General features: G+C 43.7%; 1 protein-coding gene across 1 annotated transcript in view; it reads left to right on the forward strand.

The window, feature by feature from the left end:
- Positions 1–17,190, forward strand: part of DCHS2 (dachsous cadherin-related 2) — a 181,204-nt gene that overhangs the window by 88,565 nt on the left and 75,449 nt on the right. Inside the window, exon 3 of the mRNA XM_060246623.1 lies at positions 13,629–13,860. Within this exon, the coding sequence (XP_060102606.1) occupies positions 13,629–13,860 (232 nt within the window). The remainder of the gene's footprint in view (positions 1–13,628; positions 13,861–17,190) is intronic.

The following is a 17,190-nucleotide window of genomic DNA, read 5'->3' on the forward strand; positions in this document are numbered from 1 at the left end:
CGACGTCTTCGGCTTTTTTGCACGGCGTCTCCCTAGAGGACATCTGTGCTGCTGCATCGTGGTCCTCTCCCTCCACGTTCGTCTCCCATTATGCGTTGGACGTTCGTGCAAGACGTGACGCCTCCTTCGGCCAAGCGGTCCTCAGATCCATCTTTCACTGAAATGGGGTGAGTGTATCCGCTTATGTCTCTATGTCATACAATCTTTGCCTTAGGCCATGTGACTAACCTTTTTCTTCTCCAGCACCCTCCTCCAGGACACTTAGCTGGCTAGTCACCCATGTGTGGGACTGCACAGAGACCACGAAGAAGATAAACAGGTTGCTTACCTGTAACTGATGATCTTCGAGTGGTCATCTGTGCAGTCACACACGCCCACCCAGCCTTCCCCGCTGCTGGCTTTTGGTACTTCTTGTCTTACCTTTTTAGTCTCTCTGCCAGTGGCGGCTGGAAGAAACTGAGTGGAATAGGCGCTCTCCCCCCGCTCCAGGCATGCGCAGTCGCTGCCTGCTCCCCAGGGCGGGAGGAAAGCGCGCCAAAAGACGTTATAAACGAGCTATTGGAGCTCCGAGGTACGGATCCGTTGCCTGCGGCAAGACCCATGTGTGTGACTGCACAGATGACCACTCGAAGATCATCAGTTACAGGTAAGCAACCTGTTTTTTCAGGGGGTGATCTCTGGAAATCTGAGGGCTCCTTCTTGAAAGGTCAGCCATTCAGTCCTGTAAGAAAAAGTAGTGTGGTCCGCAGTATAGTATTGGTAGCAAACCCTGTGTTCTACACCAAACACTGGGCAGATGTCTCACCAAGTTCAGATGCTATTACCAAACCATAGTTTGGCTGTTAGATTTGTACTTCAGGCTCACACACTTTGCATCTGTCCTCTTTTGTGCTCCAGTTCCCTACTTGCTTTTATGGTAGTGATTCTGTGTTGTTTGAATTGGGCAAACCTCTCTCTCTTCATTATTAGGACTAATTTCACTTATTTTTCTGTGACCTTGATTGAAGGCCAAACTATATGATACACATGAATCCTGAGTTGCAGTCACATCTTCCAAAGTGCTCTGTTGCTTGATGTGCCTGGGAATGCTGTGTGTGTGAAGGGGGTAGAGTAGGGGTTCTCAACTTCATTCTGTTTTCCCAAGTAGAAATGGCTGCAGGTGGCACTGTTTGTCCTGCTGTGGGGCTCCATGTAACTGAGGAAAAAGGTTCATGAGAGGAAGCTGACACACCCCTCCTTCCCCCTGTGCAGAACTCCTGAGCTGTATCACAGTGGAGCCCATGGTCGGGTGATATATATCATGTAGTTCTTCTCTCAGTCTCATATTATTTTTTCTTTATGAAGTAACTTTTGCCTGTAAATAAATATGGTTAAAAAAGGATAGCAGAGAACAGATAATCGTTGAGTCCTCTCATTTTCTTATCACATGGATTGAATTTTGTAAGTACTGTAATGCAGCAGTAATTTGAAAATTAAAGAAGTTAAAAGGTCAACTGTGCTCAGTTTAACAACCTGATTAAAATGTTAAATAAGAATTATGGGACAATACACTGATAACTCTGGATTTGATGTATTCAGCCTTATTCAGGCTATACTTTTTTTAAAGGAATTTAATTATTTGATAATTAAAGTTAAGTTCTTTGAGTTCCCAAGTGTACAGTTTAAAGGAATCACAACAAAAATTAATCAGATTAAAAGACGCTCTCTTTCATACTGTAGCATAATAGCTCTTGTCAGTTTTGAACAAAGCAAAATTTAATGGCAGAATTCTACTGCTGTAATTCAGGGGGTGATTGTGGAAATTTGGAAGATTTGTAACTGTCTTGACATTTTTGATTGAAGGAAGGATCACTGTTCTGAAAAGGTATCATAAATTAGTCATGCTAGAATGTTGCTTTTCTCAGAGGAAGGTTTTGAATGCTATTTAAGAGGTGTGTTTGCTTTCCCATTTGTTATACAAATTGGGTGCCAGACGAAAGGAAAAAACAGCAGGTACAGTAATCTGAGCTCAATAGCAATTTATCATAGTCACAACTCCATAACTTTCTAAGAACACAAGACCTTGCCTTCAGAATTCAAACAGGAAGCATTTGTTATTGTTCTGGCATGTACTCCATTCTATTTTTTTATAGCTCTATCAGTCAGCAAAATTATCAAATAAAAGTTACTTGAGCTTTAGAAACAAAATTATAGAAGTAATATTCTCAGAGCAGCAAAGCAAAACTTGCAATTGCAGAACTTAAATATGTTATAACGAATTCAGTTTTCTCACAAAGTGAAGCATACCTAAATTGATCTTAATATTTTGGAAAATCTATCATATTTCTCCTACCTTTCAGTGCTAAGGATGATTGTTACGAGACTAGAAATAGCAGCTGTTGGTTCCTGTAACTAGAGATCTTAAAATTACCCCTGCCAAGTTAAGTTTGTACTGTGTAAAAAATAAAAGTTTCACATGCTGAATGCTGACAGAGAGTCTTGTGGCACCTTAAAGACCAACTACAGGTGTCAGCCTTTAGGCAGGGCCTGGGGATCCCCTGGAATTACAGCTCAACTCAAGACTACAGAGATCAGTTCCCCTGAAGATAAATGGATGCTTTGGAGGGTGGACTCTGTGGCACTCTACTCCACTGAGGTCCCTGTCCTCCCAAGGCTCCATCCCCAAATCTCCAGACTTCCCAACCTGGATCTTGCAGCCCTACACCCAGGGTTCATTTTGTAGAAATATAGCTGGTGGAGCTCATTAGCATAACTCATTAGCATGTGCCCCCCACCATCCAAAAGCTAGATTTCCAGCGGATCCAAGCAGGCCTCGCTCACCTGGGGCTCTCCTTGGCCACCCCCTCAGTCAAAAGGCCAGCAAGCCCCCCCATTGTCCAAAATCACATAAGAAGTGGAGAAAGGGTGGCACAGGCTTCTCCAGGGGTTAACAAGGGCTGTTTGGGGTGTGGTAAAGTTCCTGGTGGCTGGCTGGCTGCCTGCTCTCCTAATCCAGGGATTGTTATGCAGCTGCACCAACTATTCAGTGGACAAGGTAGGTAGGTGGGGAGGAGGGGGGCATTATTGTGGCTTTTGTGTGAGCCAGAACTCACTTCATCAGAACCATATCTCTTAGTATGAACCTAGCTATGATCACGCACTAAATAATCCACTTTCAGTGTACTTTCCAATTGGATTTTATTGTGTGAACTGGCAAAATCCAGTCAGAAAGTTCATCAGAAGTTGGTTGAAAGTGCATTATTTATTATGTGTGATCACAGCCCCTGTGTGGTATCTTTGCTCAATAGTTCTTTGTTGATACAATTGTCCGGTTTACCAGAGGAAATTGGGAGGGTGCCCTCTTAAGTATTTATACATTTATGAGATTTATATCCTGCCTCTTTGCCCAGTCAGGGCTACTGATACAGCCAGGTTAGCTTTCAGAAGGTATTGTGAAACCATCCTGTTTCAAAGGCCTGGTTGGTTGAGTGGATTGAGTGTGTGTTTTGCATGTGTATGCTGTTGGTCAACGCCTTAGCTGTCTGGTGAATTTTGGCCCATCTTTCTGCTGTTTGGCATGCAGATATTGGAGAGTATGCTTTGGCTACATACATTCTGGAGCACATATGACATTGACCCTGCTCTGTTAGGCCACCTTGGGTCCCCTTTTGGGCTAGACAGTAAGTTTAAGCATTTTAAATAATATAAATTAAGACTCATGAAATTTTCATCAGTCTGATTGAGTGAAAGCTCATGAATGCTTATGCAACAGTAAAGTTGCTAGTCTTTAAGGTTGTCAGGGTCTCTAATTCTTATAACTAATAAATGTAACATACTAACCGTATGGACTCTTGGTACTAACCCAAAGCTCTTTCCTGTAATGTAGTTACTGTGCATATCAAAAGAGACAGCAATTGGTGTGTAAACATTGTTGATGCTACCAAGGAACAAAAGAATGCAGCCGTTAGTAGATAACTCGGCCACAAGGCAACTTCTCAGGGAAAGCCCTGTGTGAAAGTTTGCACCTCCAACCCCTTGATGTTATGGGAATGGGAGCTTTGTTTAGAAAGTCTTTGATGTAGAATCTTTAAGAATAGTTACCGCCTAGTTCCAGGCATCAGTCTCAATCTCTGTATCCAGCTAGAAGTTTCCAATAAAGTATCATTTTGTTTCAAATGAATACTGACTTGAGATTCCATCGCCTGACATTTTGAGACTGATACCTGAAAGACAGGGTTTATCTGAACCGGCCACTTTGAAGTCAAATAGCTGAAAAAGTTCCGGGGAATGGAGAACCTCCAGGGGAACCGAAAACTCCCCTGTGGCACGTCCTTGGACCGAGACGAGCTACGGAACTCGAGTCCCCCTCCTACATTCAGACGCTATTCATCAGCCCTAAGCAGTGGAAGCCGAGAACCTCCAAAGCCCTGATGGATGCTGCCCCGGCCCGCCGCGAGAATCTTCTCACCCGACCGGCGACGGGAGCTACTGGGGAAGACGTTGACGCTTCCCAAGTAAGCCTGCCCAACTCAGAGGAGGAAGAGGTCGAAGAAGGCCCCGGGGAGGAGGGTGAGAATGCCCAACTTGAAGAGAGAATCCTGGGGAAGGTGAAAACCCCGATGAAGGGGTTGGCTAGAGATCTCCGCGGGGAGATCAAAAGCAACACCGACGCGATAGCCAGGGAGGTGGGGTGACAGATCGACCGTCTGCAGGCCCTGTGGGAGCTAGAGCGATGGCAACTCTGAGGACCGGATCTGCCTGGTCGCCAACCTCTAGCAGGTCTGGCGTCGCCGGTACCTGCGCTGCCGGCCCCTCCTCCTCCTCCGGGGGGTCCCGCACCTTGGGAACAGGGGAAAACCAGAGAACTAGATCACAGGTACGACGGAGATCCCGAAGAAGTGGAATACTTCACCATCCAAGCCACCAGCTATATGCACTACTGGGGGAACACTTTTCCCGACGAGGCGAGCCGAGTGGACTACCTGGGATCGAAGCTGACGGGAGCGGCCAGGAGATGGTACGTTAGCCTGTATGAGACCCGGGATCCCAAGTTGGGAAGTGTACATGGGTTCCTGCAAGCAATGCTACGCCAATACGAGGACCCCCTCCGAGAGACGCAGGCCCTCACGGTGTTGAAAGAATTGAAGCAAGGGAATAAGTCCATGAGAGAGTACATGGCCGAGTTCCGGACCCACAGCGTGAGAGTGAGGGGCTGGAACAAAGCGATGAAGATCGAAGCCTACCAGGGCGGCCTCTGGTCTAATCGGCTCGACTGGGCGCTCCACCAGGCCCGCCCGACCACCTTGGTAGGATGGATGCAGCTCGCGGAGAGGTAGAAACCAACTTGGAGCGAGTGGCCCTAAAACGGACGCAAGAGGGAGGAAAAGGGGGGCGTGAGTCTCGGTCGGGGGTAAAGACTGAGTCCAAGAAGACTACACCACCCAGCAGTGTCACCAAGGGGCCCTCACCCCACAAGTGCTACCAGTGCGGGGACCCCAGGCACTTGGTAGGAGATTGCCCCGAGAAACCTAGAGCCGTCCCCTTTACCCCGAAGACGGTGGCACCCAAGCCAAAGAAAACATCGGGAAAATTGAGGGACCCCAGTCGGGGCAACACTGCACTATCGGCGGTGCTTGATGAGGATTTTACCAGGGGGAACGAGTCGGAGGAAGAGGCGGAGCCGGCGGGAAACGGGGACCACCTGCCCTGAGCGGTGCCAGAAGGTAGGTCGAAGCCGCACCAGCACCACTGCGGGTGAGAATATCCGGAGAACTGTTTCTGGTCCCTTTGACTTTGTTAAACCCCAACTCCAAGAGGTTTATGCACACCCAGGCACTAATTGACTCAGGGTGCACCAGGGAAATTATCACCCCGAGATTAGTTGAAGCATTAGGATTAGCACGAACCCCCCTGCCCCACCCACTCCAATTCGAGCAAATGGACAGGACAGTAATGAAAGGGGAGCCGTGCGTGGAAGAAACCCAATTTTTTCCAGTGGAGATTAAGGAACACTGGGATATGGAAGTGTTCATAATCGCCCCCTCCTCTTTGTTCGACGTGGTGGTGGGGGTGGGTTGTGTCAGAGTTAGGTTTCTTTAAGAAACAAAACTGCTGAGTAAGTGTTATGTAACACATGCTATACAGGCTAATGCAAGTCACAAGAGTAACAGGTGCAGCTTGTTTAGCAATCGATGGGGATTGGCTGGCTGCACTATATCAGGAAAGGTCTACCTCTCAGCTATGGTCGGGTGATACAAGGAGAGAAGAAACTGTGCGTGAGAGAGGAGCAACATCTAGACTATCTGATGGGTACTCTGAAGGATTGGATAAGACTGGCTTTTGATGTAATGTATGGACTGGCTTATTGACTATTCTAACTGGAAACTGAATTTGTACTGTTAACTCGGCTGAACTGATAACTGTGCATGAACCTTGGACTGCCTAACACTGCTTCTATCTTCTTTGCCCAAATATATTTGTTTGACTGGCTGCTTGGAGTTTTGTCTTTCCTGCACAGCTACTGGAGTTGCACATATCAGGTTACTCAGACTGGTACTTCCCACACACACTGTCAGGTTGGCTGGCAAAAAACCAACTGAACATCCAGTGGGCAGAGCAAACCATAGACTTTGATAGCAAAAAGTGCACCCACCACCACTGGTCATTAGAATGGGGGCCCTCACCTCCACCTAAGAACGAGAGACTGTGTTTAACGATAGAAGAGGTGCGGTCCATCCCCAAAGAATACCGAGATTTATGTAGAGCGTTTAGAGAGGAAGAAGCAAACGAACTTCCACCCCATAGGAGCACAGACTGTGCCATAGAACTCATTTCAGGCCAGGAATTACCCAAGGCAAAACTCTACTCAATGGGATGGGCGGAAAAGGAGGAACTGAGGAAGTTCCTAGATAAGAACTTAAAGCGGGGATTCATTAGACCAGCAACCGCACCCCAGAAAGAAGGACGGGGGGCTTAGACTTTGTACGGATTTTCACGGAATAAACGCCATCTCCATGTCAAACGCATACCTAATCCCCCTGATCAAAGACTTATTAAGCACGGTGTCAGAGGGGTCCATTTTTACCAAACTAGATTTGAGAGATGCATACTTCCGAGTCAGAATTAAGGAGGGAGATGAATGGAAAACTGCATTCAATGCACCCATGGGACAATTTAGTGATGCCGTTTGGGGTGCAAGGTGCACCAGGGGTATTTATGAACTTTATCAATGAAGTACTGAGGGAGTACCTGTACAAAGGGATGGTGGTGTACCTGGATGACATCATTATCTATTCGAAAGATCTACCCTCCCACATAAAGTTGGTGAGGAAAGTACTCAACACATTGCTAGAGCACAAACTATATGCCAAACTGTTGAAGTGCGAATTTCACCAAAAGGAGCTCGATTACTTGGCATTTAGAGTCTCGGGGAAGGGGCTAGCCATGGACCCGGTCAAAATACAAGCCGTGCTAGACTGGGAACCCCTGAGAACACGTAAACAACTCCAATCATTTCTCAGGTTCGCAAATTTCTACAGGGGGTTCATAGAAGGTTTTGCTAAAGTCATGCTACCCTTGACCGACCTATTGAAAACCAAGGGGAAGGGTCCGGAGGCGAGTAAACCAGGGACCAAACTGCCGTGGTCCCCCAAATGTCAACAAGCGTTCGACAAACTAAAACAATTGTTCACGAGCAAGCCCGTCCTGGTGCACCCAAATGAACTCAAACCCTTCGTGGTGCAATGTGACGCCTCCGATGTAGCCGTTGGAGCAATATTGATGCAAAAAGATAATGAAGGCAGATTAAAACCATGCACGTACATTTCCAAAAAGTTCTCTAACGAACAGCGCAATTGGTCAGTCTGGGACAAGGAAGCGTTTGCTGTGACGTTCGCATTGAAATCTTGGCGCTCTTGGCTAGAGGGGGCGCGAGTGCCGTTTGAAATTTAGATGGATCACAGAAACCTAGAGGCACTAACTGGGCGCCGAAAATTAACCGCCAAACAAATCCGGTGGGCGGGTTTTTTTGCCAAATTTGATTTGACGCTAAAACACATACCAGGCTCCAAGAACTTTCTAGCAGACGCACTCTCCCGGCTACCGCAGCACGAGAGTCAAAGAGAGGAAACTATAGACTCCCTCATCCCTCTCTCAGCAATAGCAGGGGGGGTAACCACATGATCAGGAAAAAAAACCGGTTCCCCAGAACCATGGTGGGGGGGCAGTAAACTGATCACCGAAACAGAACAAGAGGGAGAAGACCGCCCGGAAGGACTCTCAAAAGGAGAAGGGGTTTTTTGGTGTCATGAGGGGAAACTGTACGTCCCGAAAACCCTCCGCCAAGAAGTACTGCAGCACTGCCACAACAGTAAACTAGCAGGGCATTTCGGCTATGTAAAGACGCTGCATTTAGTAAATAGATAATTCTGGTGGCCCCAAATGAAAAAAGATGTTTCTGAATTTGTAATTCCCATGCCCCATGTGCATTATGGCCAAAAAGAGGGGAGGGAAAACTCCGGGTCTACTTCGCCCCACTCCTACTGCAGAGAGACCATGGACAGTGGTATCAATGGACTTTATAGTCGAGTTATCGGTCTCACAGTGATTCTGGTGGTGGTGGACACTTTCTCCAAACAGGCTTACTTTATTCCGTGCAAACAAATGCCCACCGCCAAGAAACTGGCCCGCTTATTTTTCCAACATATTGTTAGACTACACTCATTCCCCGATAAGGTCATTAGTGACCGCGGCTCGCAGTTCATCGCCAACTTCTGACGGGAGTTCTGTAAAGTGGCGGGCATAAAACAAGGACTAAGTTCCGCCTACCATCCCCAAATGGACGGACAGACAGAGCGTGTGAATGGGTTTCTTGAACAATACTTATGGTGTTATGTGAATTATCAACAGACAAATTGGGTGGAGCTACTCCCCTTTGCAGAATACGGGTACAATAACAGTGTACATAGCTCTACCAAGACCTCGGCATTTCAAATTGTGAATGGCTACGAGGGAAAGCCATTCCCATTGCTACCAACTTCGGAGGGAACAGCACCACCTGTCTCGAGCCAGCAATGGTGTGAACAGCGCCACCTGTCTCGAGCCAGCAATGGTGGGAAACTTTAGCCAAAGGGTGGAGAGTGATCCAGAAAAACCTGGAAACAGCTAAACAAGACTATAAAAAACACTTTGATAAAAAACACTCGCCTGAATGGGATTTCAAAGTGGGAGACACCGTGTTTCTATCCAAGAGGACGGGGAAGATGGACCCAAAACTGTGACCAGAATCGGGGATGGCAACTTCTCAGGGAAAGGAGATAAGCTGAAGCTCTGTGTGAAAGTTTGCACCTCCAACCCCTTGATGTTATGGGAATGGGAGCTTTGTTTAGAAAGTCTTTGATGTAGAATCTTTAAGAATAGTTACCGCCTAGTTCCAGGCATCAGTCTCAATCTCTGTATCCAGCTATGAGTTTCCAATAAAGTATCATTTTGTTTCAAATGAATACTGCCTTGAGATTCCATCGCCTAACAAAGGTGCCACGAGATTAATTTCTGTTGTTTTTTTCCACAGCAGACTCACAGACCTACCCCACATATGTTATGCCTTTGTTTTCACTCTTGTGTGAATATATTTATTTGAACGCTTCTATCCTGCCTTTGAACACTAGCATACCCTCAGGACAGCTTACAATATATACAACCACCAGTACAAAAGTCTACAGAAATACTGAAATAACATAGTGTAAGTGGGTATAATAATAACAACAGGCATTTAGCAATTTCAAATGTCCAGAGTTCTCAGTTATATTTACCAGCAATCAAGTATGGTAGACTGGCCTCCACGCTCATCTGTGTGCCAGGGGTGATTGTTCGTATCCCACTTGCCGGGGGAGGATCTGCTCAACAAGACATGAGAATCTCACATCTTTATTCCCATCACAGGAGAAAAGAGCAGAGATCTGTCATATCATTTGCTGTGTTTTGGAGCAGTCATTGGTATCTTTTGCTTGCTTGAAAGTGCATCCTTCCATTTCCTGACACCATAGCGGGGAGAAAGGGCCTCTCATTATTTTGAGCTTTAAATCAAACAAGCCTAATGTGTAATATATTCTGGAGTTATGTCTGTTATAGTTAATAAAGTGATCTGCTGCAATAGACCTGGGAAGTATTTCTAGCACAAAGGCAGGTTCTGTATATATTAATGCAAATATAATGAAGTACTTTTCTTAGCTAAGATGGATGGGAAAGATAATGCATTTGGAAATGCCCATAAGGGCATAGGACACAAATCCACGTATTAGGCAGACTTTGTGATCCAAAGCAGCACACTTGCAATTTCTGGCATTAGTCATCCTTTTTTCACACCATTTTCCTTCAATCAAGGGAGCATTGTGCTATTGTTTCTCTCTCAAAATCCCTTTCAATACAAAACAAGCTTTGCTACAAAATTCACCGCTGACTTCAGCTATAACATGTACAGAATAAAGTTTATTTTACACAATTCACTTTATTTTCTCTAGACATTTAATGATGATGCTTTGTGAGTATGTCATGACAAGCTCAGTGCCAGCCAGGATAGACAAATGTGGCTGTATGAGCAAATGCAGGAAAAATAAAAGGCTCATTGAGAGATAATGTTGATGATGTCTTGACACCAGGACAATCCATTCTCACAAAATGGAAACAATACACAAAAGATCCTGTGTAGTTTCCAGGGTGATACTACTTTAGAGAGCAAATTTTGCTTGGAGCATTATACTGGAGTGCCAGGGAAGGACTTCATGGCTCTTGACCTGCCAAATGTTAGAAGCTGTCTAACTTCAGTTGTGGAGATTACTATTCATTGTCTGCTGCCATAGTAGACTGTTGCATTCCACAGAGTTCCCATTTTCATATATTGATCCATTCTGGCGTATCTGTCTAGTTAACTGTATGTATGTTTGCCTCAATGCAATAGATTTCCTTTAGTGGACATTGGAATTAACAGGTTCTGTACTTAAACTGAATGTACACATCCTACATTTCATACCAAAGTATGTACTGCAAATGCACCAGATCTTTACCACTTATACCTCCCACACCTTTATATACTTTTATACAACTTTGCTTTCTTTGGTATAGTGGTTAAGTTGGCGGACTCTTATCTGGGAGAACTGGGCTTGATTCCCCACTCCTCCACTTGCAGCTGCTGGAATGGCCTTGGGTCATAGCTCTTGTAGGAGTTGTCCTTGAAATAGCAGCTTCTGGGAGAACTCTCTCACCCCTTCCCACCTCACAGGGTCTCAGTTGGGGGGCAGGAAGATAAAGGAGATTGTGAGCCACTCTGAGATTTGGAGTGGAGGGTGGGATATAAATCCAATATCATCATTGTAAGCCAAAATGCCCTCAAAACGAGGTTGGGGAATTGTCAGGTGGGCACCTGGCTCACTCAGGATCTTTTTACCTGTGTATACAAGATTCCATATCCAGAAAGTAATGCTTAAAAATATTAGGGACTCTAATTAAGTGAAAACAATTAAAATTTATTCTAGAAAATATAGGCATACATACAAGACAATGTGCTCATGAAACATACATACAGTCCTAGGAAAAATAGAGAGAAATATAGAGACAACACATGGGTAGACAAACAGGGTGATATTTAACTATCGTAGTCTTCAAGAAGGCTCCAATGCCGACGTAAGAGGACGGGGGAGATGGACCCAAAACTGTGACCAGAATCGGGGATGGATCTAGACAGCGGAACTGGGGTACTGCTAGATGCACACATGTGGGGAGCTGTGTCACAGGTTATATAGACTACCTTGAGCCCTTAGGGGATGGGAGGTACAGGGGTGGATGACAGGTGGTCAGCTGGTACATGACCTCAGAAAAGGGGAGGCTCTGCAGTGACCATAAGGGCTGGACTTCTGCAGTAGCCAATAGCAAGTTAATTTGTGGCACCTAATTGGGTGCTTGCTCTTGACCAATGGACTTGCTTGGATCCTGGATACCTGAGTGAACTTTCAGGTTGAAATGGACCAAGGGGAGGCTCCAAAATGACAGTTGGGGAGAAGAATAGAGAGATTACTTGGGTGGGGAGATGCTTAGGACTTTTACACTTATCTGAAAGGGTGACAATAGAGAGTCAAATCATGCCTAGGTAACACCCAGTTTGTACAAAGGAACTTGGCTATGGCTGAAGATGATCTTCCTCTTCTTTAGTCTTCTTCCTGGCACCAGTCTTTGTCCTGAGTTTTGTTGGATAAAGGCTTGAGTGGTCTGGCAGGATCCACGCCTAAGATATGCTTGATTGCCTTATGCAGAAGTTGAAGCAGCTGTTGGATATGGAGTCAGGAAAACAAGATGGATTCTGGTGGTGTTAGCCTTTGGTTCATGGAAACAGGCTGGAAACTGCCTGTACAGTTCATGGTGACGTGGCTTCTTCCACTGCAGCGGCCAAGACTGGGCACAAAAGGAGCAGCTGAAAGCTCATCTGTAGTTCTGGCTAACACCCATCCAGAGATGTAGAATGCTGCTCCAAAGCTGAGGCTTATAGTATCCACATAAGCCTTAGAAACCGTGGGCAAAGTCCACTTCTTAGAGCAGATGTGTGCGAGTCAAAACTCCAAGCACCCTGGCAACCATATTGGTGATCACGATTCCATGTATATGAAAAGTAGGGGGCTTTTCCTTGCATCATCATCTTTTTTGCAAAGTTGTGCAAACTAGTAGAGCATTTTAATTACAATTTTCCAATTCTTCAGAAAAGCAAGCTGTAATGAAATACTGCCATTTATTCATATACTGTTAATTAATGAAATTCCATGATTATACTTGGGATTGCACCTCAGGAGAGGTTATGAAAAGTACTTGTGTTCTCATTTGTAAGTAGATGTGTTCTATATGAAGTAGTGGCTACCTTTTTGTGTCAAAGAACTTGGTACAGCTAAAATTAATTTAATATTAATTATTGCCTCCTCTCACAGACAATCAGGACTTTTCATACTTTCTCTAAAACAAAAGTTAGTGTATTCTAAAATCTTCTATCCTAGCAGTTTGATGTAGTGGTTAAGTTCTGGAGAACTGAGTTTGATTCCCCACTCTTCCATATGCAACTGCTGGAGTGAACTTGGGTCAGTCATAACTCTGCCAGAGCTGTTTTGTCAAGAGCAGTTTGTCAGAGCTCTCTCAGCCCCACAGGGTGTCTGTTGTGGGGAGGGGAAGGGAAAGGACATTGTAGGCTGCTCTGAGATTCCTTCAGATTGTAAGCTCTTCTCCTCCTCCTCCACCTCCTCTTCCCCCTCCTTCTCCTCCTCCTCCTCCAAATGACTTGAGCCTGTCAGAATATCCTTCAGTCCATTCTGCTTGGCAAATGCTGAACCTTCTTATTGAGTGACAGTCTGAGAAGGGGTTGGGGTATTGTTTTTCCAATATCTCTACTATGTATGTGGGTAAGGAGTATGTACATGTCCTAACTGGCATTCTGCATAAGAGATTTTTAAATAACACAGGTTATAGCATACTGTTATCCAGAGAGCCTTTAAATTCCAAGTTTCCTCTTAGGCCAACTTAGGTTATCTAAGTGTCCAGCAAATATGTAAAATTTATATTTATGTATTTATTGTTTCATTACAATTATGGCTTACAGTTTGTTTTGGTTTATTTAAAAGGGTGGGCTAAGCGCCCAAGCTTTTCTTCGCATTGAGATAGAAGACATTAATGATAATCACCCTGTCTTCAACCCAGAAACTTACATGACAAGCATCAGCAATCATATGCAGCCAGGAACTGAAGTCATTAATGTTGTTGCTACAGACAAGGATTCTGGGATATATGGAGCTGTAACTTATGAACTGGTACCAGGTGACTTCTCTTCCCTGTTCACAGTGGATACAACAACAGGTATGATACAAGTACCTGTGACATGAGTTTTTAACCACAGAAGATTATTACAGGATCCCAAAATGTAAAAATTAATTGCTGTATCTATAAAATGTCATTCTTTTAGTCCAGGTGCCCTTAAATGACTTTTCTGGATTTTTAAAATGAAAACACAATGTCTGTTAACTGTCCAAGGTTTTCTGTCCTTTCATCACAAGGCTGTCCTGATGGAAGAAGGATCCTAGTATAGCCTTCAACCAGACATGCTTATTTTGAGGGTGTCTTCTATATTTGTGGAATTTCAGATAGTTCAGCAATTGATTCACCACACAGGTTTGCAGATCACGTGCTGCTTTATAAGAATGCAAATTTGGATGTATATGGTCAAATATGCAAACTATTCTATATAGGAGTATTGAAAGAGACCAAATTAATAGGAGCTTAATGTTTACACTTAACAACTGAATATCCTTCAGAAAGCTTATTAGTTTTTTGTAAGAAGCTGGTCTTATCTTTGTAGCTTAGTTTTTCAAAGAAGACCATGGTGTATGTTTTTTCTTTTTTAGTGGGATCAAATCCAGTTGGTTTTTGTTTCTGACTAACAAAACATCATTTAAAACAGTCTGCAGAGGACTGCAGAGGTAAATCTGTGGAAATTGGTAGTAGTGATTTTATCTACCATTACCTTGGAATCACCACTCTCTTCTTCATAATTTTTGGAAGAGAGAGAATGAATATAAAAAAGAAAACATAGAGAACATGTTTATCAGTAAGAATGGGCATGAACTAAAGTTCATCATGAATTTTGGCCAGTTCATAGTTTATGAAGCAATGTTTGTGAACTGGAGAGTTACCATGAGCATCCATGAATTTTGATGCAGTTCAGGGCAGTTAGTGAAGAGCAGAAAATAGGGCTCCCAACCATTTTATCCCCTGCTTTCTGTTCACTGCGAAAAGCAACAGCAAGCAGAAAGCAGGAGGTAAAATGACTTGGGGCCATTTAACCCTCTCCATTCTTCTTGTTGTCAAAAGCTTTCTGCTTGCTGCTGCTTTTGGCAGGGAACAGAAAGCAGGGGTTTAAATGGCTCACAAAATGATGTGAACTGGTTCAGTTTGAGAACTAGTGTATTGGTTTGTGGTTCAGACATGAATCTCAAACTTCAGAAATGCAGTTCATGCTCATCCCTATTTATCATGAGACTGTCATTTCTCCTTTAAAAATATATCAGTCTTGTGGGATGTGTAATCAAAACCCAATTGCAGAAGAGATTTCTGCTTCACAGTGTAAGTGCTCTTTTATAGCTACCAAACTCTTAAGAAGAGTCTCTTTTCAAAGGAACACATTTTTCAGTTTAAAAAATAACTTCCTAAATGCAGTAAGCTATGTTTTTTTCTTGGTTTCATGAAGATGTGTGCAGTTGCACAATTTATCAGTTTGTATGCAGTGACATTTTGAAGTTTGATAGGCTTGATAAGTGAGGCCTGGAGATCTCCCACTTGATCTCCAGCTGGCAGAGATCAGCTCCCCCAGAGAAAATGGCAGCTTTGAAGGGTTTATTATATTGCATTGTACCATACTGAAGGCCTCTCTGCTCCCCATACCCTGCTGTCTTCCAAATCCACCCCCAAAGTCTCCAGGTATTTTCCAACACAGACCCGGCAACCCTACTTTATCAGTACAATCCAGTCCCCTCTGTTCCCCTTTGAAGTCAGCATTGTTATGTCTACTGATGCAGGTGGTGATGGTTATGCTGGTTGCTGCCTTATCAACTGTTTTCTTTTGAATGAAGTGAATTTCCAGAAGAACACTTGTTGGAAATCACGATTATTTATTTATTGCACTTGTATCCCACCCTCCCCAAACGGGCTCAGGGTGGGATGATGGTGGTTTCTTTTTGTGGTATCCTATTGACAACAGAAAACAGGTTCTTTCCTATGTTTTTAATGCAATATGTAAATAGATTTTTTGAGCTGTCAGCTTGTTTTTTGTGAGAAGTGTAATCTTGACATTGATCTTATATAAAAGCACACAAAAATATGAAGAACACTTAGATTTTAATTCAGCAAAGGTGTTTTGAATGATTACAATGTTCAACTTTGAAGCAAAACTTCTCCAATAAAATTGTTAATTATGAGGAAATGCCTGAATGTGGGCCTTGACCATATAACTAGCATTTTGCCTTTTGTCATATAAGGACACAGCTCAGTTTAAGCTTCTCCAGTCATTTCAGTACAGCTTAGTTAACAGCAGGACTTGGTGGGTTGAGCTGTGAAGTATTTTGAACATGAGGTAATATTTCTGATCCTTCATGGTTTACCTCATGGCATTAATTACACTGGCTTATATCATTAACTGTTTAGCAAAGACGGACTTTAAAATGCAGGAGATGTGTTGTGGCACGGAATTTGACAAATGGCGGCAATAACACAACATAAATTAAATTGTGTATTTTCTTTAAGTTTTAAAAATGCAAAGGTATATTTGATTCTTAATGTTTTTTCATTTCATACTTTATTACAGGAAGAATTACTCCTTTTAATTTTTAAACTACATGTGACTTTTTTAATGGTATATAATAAAACAAAATGGATACACACATGAAAGGGTTCATATGAGTAAAGACAGATTGGAAGACTGGAATAGTTTGTTTTGGAACATTTTGAAACCACATCCTTTTGAAGAAAACCTCTTCATTACTTTTTTTGTTCAATCTGCATAAGTAATTGATAGCACATTGAGGCCATTGGAAGTAAGTGGGACTAGGTTAATGCATTTGGCTTTGACCTTTTGAGAATTAGTTGCTTATTCAGTAACAGGAATTCGATTGGTGGCTTGAGTCTAGCCACTAATGGATCAGAGTCTCTGTCAAAGAAGTGCCACAGAATTTAACATAAGGAAGATTGATGTATGTTCAGGTATGGAGTAGGTTGGGAACAATTCAGGTTTGAAACTGCTCAATTGGGAATTTGCAGTAGAAGTTTCTGGACCTAATCCAAAGCTCTCAGTCAGTGAGAATTATTTAGTAACCTAGCCAGAAGCAGACATTTGGTGAATGGGTTCAGCTGCCAAGGAAATTCTGCAGTCTTGGGCAAAGATCTTTGCTAAATTTTTGTTCATTGTTGTGTCTTTAGTGCAGTCCCATATGAGACTGCACACATGCAGGGACAGCCGCAGAGACTATTCTTGTGAGCTTTCAGCATTTCTAGAGATGTTGAAGCACTCCCCTCCACCCAAGCCAAGAGTGGGGAATTTTCCCATCCAAATGGTCACATGTCAGAGGAAGGGAAAGTGCTCCTACTTTGGTTCTCTCTTTCCATCATGGAGAAAGGACGTTTGTTCTTCCAGCAAAC

This window comes from Heteronotia binoei, chromosome 9 (genome assembly GCF_032191835.1).
Source record: "Heteronotia binoei isolate CCM8104 ecotype False Entrance Well chromosome 9, APGP_CSIRO_Hbin_v1, whole genome shotgun sequence".
Taxonomy (NCBI): Eukaryota; Metazoa; Chordata; class Lepidosauria; order Squamata; family Gekkonidae; genus Heteronotia; species Heteronotia binoei.